This window comes from Anneissia japonica, unplaced genomic scaffold (genome assembly GCF_011630105.1).
Source record: "Anneissia japonica isolate Jap-2015-1 unplaced genomic scaffold, ASM1163010v1 scaffold3845_len455572_cov173, whole genome shotgun sequence".
In the NCBI taxonomy this organism is placed as follows: domain Eukaryota; kingdom Metazoa; phylum Echinodermata; class Crinoidea; order Comatulida; family Comatulidae; genus Anneissia; species Anneissia japonica.
The window spans coordinates 92,234-102,875 of NW_022728625.1; the positions used below are offsets into that span (position 1 = coordinate 92,234).

The 10,642-nt window shown below is 33.4% G+C and overlaps 1 protein-coding gene across 2 annotated transcripts in view; it reads left to right on the plus strand.

Annotated features, from left to right (window-relative positions):
- LOC117114436 (transcription elongation factor SPT6 homolog) overlaps positions 1-10,642 on the plus strand; it is a 22,183-nt gene that overhangs the window by 10,445 nt on the left and 1,096 nt on the right. Inside the window, exons 4-6 of one of the 2 annotated variants that reach the window (XM_033258100.1) lie at positions 614-658; positions 1,419-1,442; positions 4,284-4,328. In XM_033258100.1, coding sequence (XP_033113991.1) covers positions 614-658; positions 1,419-1,442; positions 4,284-4,328 — 114 coding nt within the window. The remainder of the gene's footprint in view (positions 1-613; positions 659-1,418; positions 1,443-4,283; positions 4,329-10,642) is intronic. The other variant, XM_033258101.1, reaches the window with a different exon arrangement.

A 10,642-nucleotide genomic window follows, 5' to 3' on the forward strand; every position in this document is an offset into this window, starting at 1 on the left:
TAAATATAATATAAATCATCAAAGGTACATATACAGTGTTTAATAAGGACATGGTGTTCCATCATGTCCTTATTAAACACTGTATATGTACCTTGATTTATACTATATATATTTTATGATATACTCTAAATCTTCTTGATGTTGTAAATATATATATACATGTATATATACATATATATATACACAAATATGTACATATATATTTGTATAAATAAATTGATAAATAATAACTGTATGTATATACTTATATATACATACATAACATAGGATATTCAGTATTAGCTGCTAAGGTGTTCAATACAATACATGTAAATACATATACATATATACATACACACACACAAAACCAAGGCACAAGTCCAAAGGACATGAAATAGGAATATCCTGAGGTGAGCTAAATTAATGTTGAGTGGGGCCCTTTCTGAAAAAAAGAGTAAATAAATAATTTTAAAAAAAACAACTACTTTACAATATATAGATGAAACATTTAAAGTATGAAATTTAAAAAAATACCAATCATAATTCAAAATTTTGGCATTTAAAGTATTAAAATCTTCTGATGATGCAGTGAAATTGTCAGAAATGTAATATGTTAACTTTGTGTTTCTTGTAGAAAGTTCATATCCCGCGAGTTGGTCCTCATGGTGGAATAACTTAGGTAAGTATAGTATTATCAAATCTTGTTATGTACAAAAGGTTATTTAGATTTTAAAAATATATAAGCCTGTAAATTATCTTTGTTAAGCTACTAAACTATATATATATAGTTTATTTTTATTTTTTCTCATTCATTATTGAATTTTTTAAATTAATATCTTCTCTCAGTTTGTATCTTTGATTGCATTATGTTGTTTTGATCTTGATTTTACTTGTTTGCCTTGGAGGTCCCTCGGTGCCGGTAGTGTTTTACACTTTTGGTTGAAGATATTTATGTTGTATTTGTGCGTATCACTGCTAATAAATATTATTTATCTATTTATTATTACTGTATTTTATTTACGGTGCATGCTACGTGACAAACCCAATTTGAATAGTACAGTATGATTTCCGAGCTGCGACCAATAAGCTTTTCTTAAACACAGTTCCACTTACTGTACGTCATTCCTCTAGCCCTATCTCACCTATTTCTAGCTGATTACTTACCTTTACCTATTAGATGTTACATTCGTTTTATATTATTGATTTGTCCCGAAAACATTAAAATTTACCAAAACAAAAAGAAAGCAAGGAACAAGCCCAAAGACCATGAGATAGGAACAGCCTAAGGTGAATTAAATTACTATTAAGTGGGGTTCTTTCTAAAAAAAAAAGGAGGAGAAAAAGAAACAATTGCTTACAATATATATTAAAATATTATATATTAAAATGTTGTAAAATAGAATGTAACAAGTGTAACATTTTCAATTGTGTTTTTATAGGCGGTTACTCATTCAGCTACCCCGGTAAGTATAATACTATAAAATCTTCTGATGTACAAAACTTTATTCAGATTTTTAAAACTACTGCCACTGAAACTACAACAATAAACGTAATATTTGAATTGCTTAATCTGAAATTTTGTTTTAAAGCCTGACGTTAGAGAAAAAGAACTACTCTATCGTAAAACAAAACGCTCACCAGATGGGGGTTCACTTAACGATATGGTCATATATAACATATAATGTATTGTATTATTCAACTTATTTATTTTTTCCTGTTTATTATTGAACTTTTTAAAATTAATATCTTCTGATTTTTGTATCTTTGATTGCATTATGTTGTTTTGATCTTATTTCTACTTGCTTTGGGGATCACTCATAGTGTTCTACACTTTTGGTTGAAGGGCTTTATGTTTTATTTTTCTTTATCCTGAAATGTAATAAATATAATAAATAAATATGGCGTGATTCAATATGTACGTGTCACTAGGATGAGATCAAACAATCGCTAAATAAAAAGTAAATTCGATTGTGATTCAATAAATTCGATTATGAAGAAAAATCAATTTCTTAACTAAAAGAGTTAGAGAAAACCAAGCAGCCGTCAGATTAGTAACATTTGATTGATGAAACTTTCAAATAAAAAATCATGAAATAATACTCGCTTTAATAGCAAGAGGTCACCGGTTCGAATCCTGCCAGAGACATTTTTTCTCATAACATATAATAAGGAATTTTTCATTGAAGGGCTATGCTTAAAAAGATTATCATGTTTCTATTCGAGCACTGCTAATATTATTTATCTATTTATTATTACTGTATTGTATTTACGGTGCATGCTACGTGACAAACCTAATTTGAATAGTATTTAATGATTTCCGAGCTGCGACCAATAAGCTTTTCTTAACCACAGTTCCACTATGTGTGAGCGTTTCAGAAAGTTCTTGTGGGTTAGATATGTGTGTATACCATAAGGTCTCAAAAGTCTAATGGTATGATACTCGACTTAATAGCGAGAGGTTATAATTTCGAATCCCGCCAAAGATATTCTTCTTTTTAATACAACTGACAACAAAGAACTGTTCGTTGAAGGGTTATGATTGATACGATTATTTATTTATACATAGGTATATTATTGTATATATACATATGTACATATATATTTGTATAAATAAATTGATAAATAATAACTGTATGTATATACTTATATATACATACATAACATAGGATATTCAGTATTAGCTGCTTCCATCTCAATCAACGCCAACGGTGTACAGATGCTGTGACACTAACACATTTTAAACATGAAATTTAGGCGTAATAGTAGCAACATTTCGAAAAAAATATTTCACTAGTATTCTTCTATGATCATTATTAAACACCAAGATACAAATATTTAATGAAATACTTTAAACGTAATATTTGAATTGCTTAATCTGAAATTTTGTTTTAAAGACTGACGGTAGAGAATAAGTAACTACTCTATATGGTCATACATAACTTATAATGTATTGTATTATTCAACTTATTTATTTTTTCCTGTTTATTATTGAACTTTTAAAAATTAATATCTTCTCATTTTTGTATCTTTGATTGCATTATGTTGTTTTGATCTTATTTCTACTTGCTTTGAGGATCCCTCATAGTGTTCTACACTTTTGGCTGAAGGGCTTTATGTTGTATTTTTCTTTATCCTGAAATGTAATAAATATAATAAATAAATATGACGTGATTCAATATGTACGTGTCACTAAGATGAGATCAAACAGTCGCTAAATAAAAAGTAAATTCGATTGTGATTCAATGAATTCGATTATGATGAAAAATCAATTTCTTAGCTAAAAGAGTTAGAGAAAACCAAGCAGCCGTCAGATTAGTAACATTTGATTGATGAAACTTTCAAATAAAAAATCATGAAATAATACTCGCTTTAATAGCAAGAGGTCACCGGTTCGAATCCTGCCAGAGACACTTTTTCTCATAACATATAATAAGTAAGTTTTCATTGAAGGGCTATGCTTGAAAAGATTATCATGTTTCTATTCGAGCACTACTAATATTATTTATCTATTTATTATTACTGTATTGTATTTACGGTGCATGCTACGTGACAAACCTAATTTGAATAGTATTTAATGATTTCCGAGCTGCGACCAATAAGCTTTTCTTAAACACAGTTCCACTATGTGTGAGCGTTTCAGAAAGTTCTTGTGGGTTAGATCTGTGTGTATACTATAAGGTCTCAAAAGTCTAATGGTATGATACTCGACTTAATAGCGAGAGGTTATAAGTTCGAATCCCGCCAAAGATATTCTTTTTTCATACAACTGAAAATAAGGAACTGTTCGTTGAAGGGTTATGATTGATACGATTATTTATTTATACCTAGGTATATTATTGTATATATACATATGTACATATATATTTGTATAAATAAATTGATAAATAATAACCGTATATATATACTTATATATACATATATATAAATACATAACATAGGATATTCAGTATTAGCTGCTAAGGTGTTCAATACAATACATGTAAATACATATACATATATACATACACACACACACACACCAGAACAAAAAGCAAGGCACAAGTCCAAAGGAAATAAAATAGGAACATCCTAAGGTGAGCTAAATTAATGTTGAGTGGGGCCCTTTCTAAAAAAAAAAAAAAGAGTAAATAAATAAAAATAAAAAAAACAACTACTTACAATATATAGATGAAACATTTAAAGTGAGAAATTTAAAAAAAAATACCAATCATAATTCAAGATTTTGGCATTTAAAGTTTTAAAATCTTCTGATGATGCAGTGAAATTGTCAGAAATGTAATATGTTAACTTTGTGTTTCTTGTAGAAAGTTCATATCCCGCGAGTTGGTCCTCATGGTGGAATAACTTAGGTAAGTATAATATTATCAAATCTTGTTATATACAAAAGGTTATTTAGATTTTTAAAATATATAGGCCTATAAATTATCTTTGTTAAGCTACTAAACTATATATATATATATATATATATATATATATACTGTATATATATACTGTATTATATATATATATATTATATATATATATATATATATATAAGATATGAATAGTTAATTTCATGGGGAAATTATAATGTATGTTTGAAATATATGTTATTATTATAGTGTATACATAAATGTATATTAATTACGGTATATTGTTATATATCAGCAATTTGTTTTTCTATATAACATAGGCCTATATATATATATCAATTTTATGATAGAGATAAACTCTAAATCATCTTGATTTTGTAGATATATAATACATATATATATATACATATGTATATATGTATATATATATATATCTACATCAAGATGATTTAGAGTTTATCTCTATCATAAAATTGATATATATATATATATAGGCCTATGTTATATAGAAAAGAAATTGCTGATATATAACAATATAATTAATATACATTTATATATACACTATAATAATAACAAATATTTCAAACATACATTATAATTTATGTAGATGTATATACATACACATATATATATATAAATATATATAAGATTTTAATGTGATATACACAAATGTATACATATACATACACACACATATATATATACCTATATATATATATATATATACCTATATATATGTATATAATATATACATATATATATATACATATATAATAATAATATTAATAATAATAATAATAATAATAGAAAGGTATGTCAAGCGTGAATTTACTCTACAACTGTTTCATGCAGTAGCAATCTTCAGGAGTGGGTTGATAGGGAGATAATGGAGGTACATATGAGGTTCAGCAGGTGTATATGGTAATTGTGTTGCGTATTCTTGAGTAGGGATTTGTTTCTGTGTCTGCATTTTGAAAGCATCTATGTTCTTTTGTTTAAAGTTGATGGTTTGTTTGAATAAATTATGCGAATTAAAGGCAGAGATTGCAGCGTTTTGTTTGTGTACTGTATCGCGTAGCTTTGTCAATTATGGACCATTTAATGTTGAATTGGGTGTTGCTTTCTTTAAGTTTTCATACATGTTTTGATAATTCGTTGCTGTTCTTATGCTTCGGAGAGCTAAATGTGTGCTTATGATTTGTAACTCTGGTTTTGAAGGTGTTGTCTGTCAGTCCGATGTACTCTTTGACGTCATCATTTGTGGTTACGGTGGCTTTGTAGATAATTGAAGATGCGAGGCAATTTCCTGAGAGGGGGCATTCATCTTCTTCTGGCAGTTGCATGTATTAGGGGTTCTTGTGGTTTGGTGCGAAGAATTCTGCTTTTGTGGGACTGAATAATGTTACCCATTCTTCTAGAAAAGCTATAGCTAACTTTGACATTATTTTGTTGAATAGCTTGTGAAGTGTACTGCCTACAGGAAAGCGTTTTTTAACCAAGTTCTGGAAGGATCTGCCGATGTCGGTTTTCACAGCTTTGTCACTCAATCCTGAAGATTGCTACTGTATGTAGACAGCTGTAGAGTAAATTCACGCTTGACATACCTTTCTAATTTTATTATTATTATTGTACTCTGCATTCGCATTGAGCACTATACGTCGCTGATCTTGACAATAATATTTTGTATAGGCCTTTATACATATACCTTTATACTGTCTCTTATACACATCTTAACAATTATCCAGGATAAAGCCAACAGTTGGCAATTGTACTATAATGTATGTCCGTCATTAACGTTATTGACAACCTTTTTGACAGATGCACAAAGACCTCTCTATAGTATAATTTATGTTCGTCCCTGCCAAACTCTCTTCATGTCCATTCGCTGGAATGTGACCCTCACCGTATCACATACCCTCCTTGTTCCTATGAACTTCCTCACAAGGTGGGTCACTGCACTTGTTAATGGGAAGTCCAACTTTGATACACCTCGGCATATTTTAGGATTTTATCAGTTGAGTACTTGGTTTCAATTCGAAGACAACGCAATAAAGACGCTGGCTGGAAATATAGATTTTTGTGTATTGTTTCTTAAAATTTGTACGATCGAACCGTGAACCAGTGGGTTACATTTGGTGCCGTGACCAGTCGTACAAATGGATTACACAATGTTGGATATGGAGTCGGAGCCACATTCGCCACCGATGCCAAGTTTAAGCAATCAGGTTGAAACTCACATACATGACTTGTCGGACCAGCAACCGGGCCCAGTGGGGCCTCATAGCTGGTATGTTCCTTACCATCAATTGAAGGGAGTGCCTATCTTCACTGGTGCTACCGGCGGTGTTTTGGTGGAGGATTGGATTCGGGAAGTACGATACAGACTCGATGCTAGCACAATGCCCTCACACTTACAATTCTCAACAATCGTGAGAAACCTAGGGGGAGCCGCTAGAAAGTCGGTTTTGAATATCCCAAGAACATCAGCACCCCGCTGTCGCATTTAGTGTCAGAACTTCTTAAACAATTTGGTGAGGAGTATATAGAAGACCCCCTCAGCTTATTCTACTCTAGAGTACAAAAGCCAACTGTAGCTGGCTCTGTATTTGCCATTGAACTAGAGGACGTAGTATTTCAACGGCTGAAGAGAGACTGCATCGGAATATTGAGGACAGGGACCGGACTTTAATACAACAGTTTATTAGAGGGGTCCACGATTCAAAACTTAAAAGCAGAATTTCGGCCATGCGTCCGAATTTTGGAAACTACAAAACTTTAATAACAGAGACCCGTCGGTTTGAACGACAACAAAAAGATGAAGCCTCCCGATCTAAACCCATTTGTAATGCGATGGCACCCAAGACTGAAATTGATTAGCTGAAGAGGACAATAAAAAACTTATGTAGGGTACTGTATTTTGCAACCAGAAAATGCAATTTTAATCCTTCGCGCTGCGGCCTTGATTCCCTTATCAGCTACACATGAGTCACCCTTTGGAATATTGCATTATACTGGGTACAGAGAATTATAGGCTCAGGAATAATATCTTACCAGCAGCCAACACGGGCAGCTGTAGTGACCATCTTGATAGCGTTTAAAATCTAACAAAATAATATACATAAGCAAATCATTAAAAAAAAACACCTAACCAATCACAAATCTTCCTACTGCACATCAACACGGCTTTAATTATAATGTTATCAATAAACTGTTACTCTGTCTAGAAAATGGTACGATCCATCTCAATCAACGCCAACGGTGTACAGATGCTGTGACACCAACACATTTTAAACATGAAATTTAGGCGTAATAGTAGCAACATTTCGAAAAAAATATTTCAATAGTATTCTTCTATGATCATTATTAAACACCAAGATACAAATATTTAATGAAATACTTTAATGAATTATTCGATTTTCTGACAAAACGTTTGGAGGTTTCACCTAAACTATAGCGCTCGCCTATCCTGGCTGAATGCAAAATGCGTCTATGGAAAACCGACTACAGTATTCGGACCCTCCATTTTATACGGTAATTTGTAAAATGACAGGCCCTTTTTTCAACCAATCAAAAAACCTTACATCAAAATAATCTATGAATAATAATGTTTCTTTCTAGCAAGTGTACAAGAAGCCTTTCTTATGGTGAATGCTCAACAAAGCGATTTGAGGACAACAGAACCCTCTGAAAATCGATAAAAATGGCCTATTACACGGGCTCCGGTCATTGTCTTACGAAAAATGCAAAATGACAGGGACTTTTTAAGCTTTTAAAATTCAAATAAAACAACAAGTTGCCTAAATAACTGAACTATAACATATCAAAAGTACAGAATTATCTGACAACAGGTAGCAGAGAACGGACGATGTAAACACAAAAATTGGCCATTTAACCCGAAAATACCAGCCTGCGGACAGCGTGCCTCCCGCTGTGCCAGTAGCTTGGTCGAAAATGTTGATCATAAGATCCATATTTTACAACGAGTAGGACATAATATATGAACAGACACAACCACGAAACCCAGTAGTATGCCACAGGTGTAACCGAATAGGACACATCCAACGATTTTGTCATGAACCACAGCGTCGACAACAGCAGTGCAACACACATCAGGCCCAACAATAGTGTGCTAACGATGTTGGAAACCTGGACACACCCAGAGATTTTGTCAACACCTCTGAACAACTTCCAAAAAACGAAAGCACGCCGCCACAGAGGTAAATCCCCTGGGCGACAGGAAATATCGTACTTGTTCGCCAAGAATTGGATCACCGAGCATTGTAACCATCAATATTAATGGAAAACCTACAAAATTCAAAGTCTTACTAGACACAGGTTCACAAGTCACAACAATCACAAAAGGAATCTATGATTCTATATCATGTAAGTACCCTATATTCATACCATGTGACGTTGAAATTTTGACAGCCAACGGGCAGCCTTTGAAATATCTCGGAACTACATCCATAGACATAACCATAAAAAAACCGAATTTTTAAGCAAGTTTCCAGTGTTTGTTACTCCCCACAAATTTCTGAGACCGCCTTTTCCACCCCTACTGGACTGTTCGAATTTCGCCGCATGTCATTTGGTCTTCAAAATGCCCCCGCCACATTTCAGAGACTTATGATGGCATGTTTAGGTGATCAACATTTTTCTTCATTTATTTGGACGATGTTATTATATTTTCAGATTCATTTGCTCAACACCAGCGCCTAGACCTTGTACTTAGACTTAAAACAAATTAACTCAAAATTAGGCCCAGTAAGTGTTCCTTCATGCAAAAGACAGTGCAGTACCTTGGCCATGTCATCTCGGAGGCAGGTATTTCGACCGAGCCAGAAAAAAATTCCAAAAGTCGCAGACTGGCCTACGCCGAGCAATGCAAAAGCGGTTCTCAGTTTCCTTGGCTACTACCGTCGAATTATACACGGGTATTCAACGATCGCCGCCCCGCTTTTTGCGTGAACATCAAGCAGTCCCAAGTCCAAAAAAGGGGGAAGGAAGTCAAATAAAAGCTACACGTCTCTTATTGATTTTGTTTGGACTGAGGAATGTCATAAAGCGTTCAATACAATCAAGACTAGACTAACAGATGCACCACTTTTAGCCTACAGACTACTCACAACCTTTTGATTTGGAAACGGATGTGTCTAGCTCAAGACTTAGGTGTGTTTTGTCGCAAGTACAGGTTGGAATACCTCGATACGAGTAATAGCATATGGCAGTCGTGGACTTAAACCATCTGAGACCCGCTATCCGGCACACAATATCGAATTCTTAGCGCTGAAGTGGGCTGTGACAAATAAATTTAGACGATATCTTCTTGGTTCTTCATTTAAACTGATAACAACCCATTAGTATGTCTTAACAACAGCAAAGCATGATGCTATGGGAGAGCGATGGGTAGCTGACCTTAGCCAATTTAACTTTTCTATTACTTACCGGCCTGGAAATCAGAACGGGGCTTCCGACGCCCTATCTAGGAAAGTTAACAAGGATATACCATCCAGAATTATTGAGGTTAAGGATGTTTCTGCATTATTATCTGGTAGTTCAACTGAGATTAACGACCTTTTTCTGTGTCCCGACTATGTTCTACTTACTCAATGTTATTATAATCTATTAACGAGGAGCACCGCCAAGCCTACAAAAACTGATTGCACTGATTCGCCCGGAACTTCGCCTGACCCCACCCAATCATTCTCAACCGACGAACTGTCTAAAATGCAACATGACGATAGTATTATTGCTCCCGGGTAATTAATTACCAATCACGCGGGACGAAACCATCACCGGGAGAGCGAATACGCGAGCCACATCGAGTCTTTAATCTCAAACAGTGGGACAGCTTTGCCTGGATGGACAGTGCTTTATATCGCAAAGTCACGATAAACGGTAAAGACCAATATCAACTTGTTCTTCCACAATCCCAGACAAATATTGTCTTGGAAAATCTACATGACAAAGTTGGACATTTGGGTTATGATAGAACATTAGACTTAGTTAGAACACGTTTTTATTGGCCAAATATGGCCGTTGATGTTAAATCATATTGTGTCTCATATAAGCGCTGCTGCCTAACTAAACCCTCTCCTCCCTCATTGAAAGCCCCCATGATACCAATTTACACAACTGAACCAATGGAACTAGTTTGTATAGATTTTCTAAAATTAGAAAAATTCCAGGGTGGTTTTGAAAATGTTTTAGTTGTAACCGACCACTATACAAAGTAGGCTATATATATACTGTCTCTTATACACATCTAGATGTGTATAAGAGACAGAAATTAGGCCCAGTAAGTGTTCCTT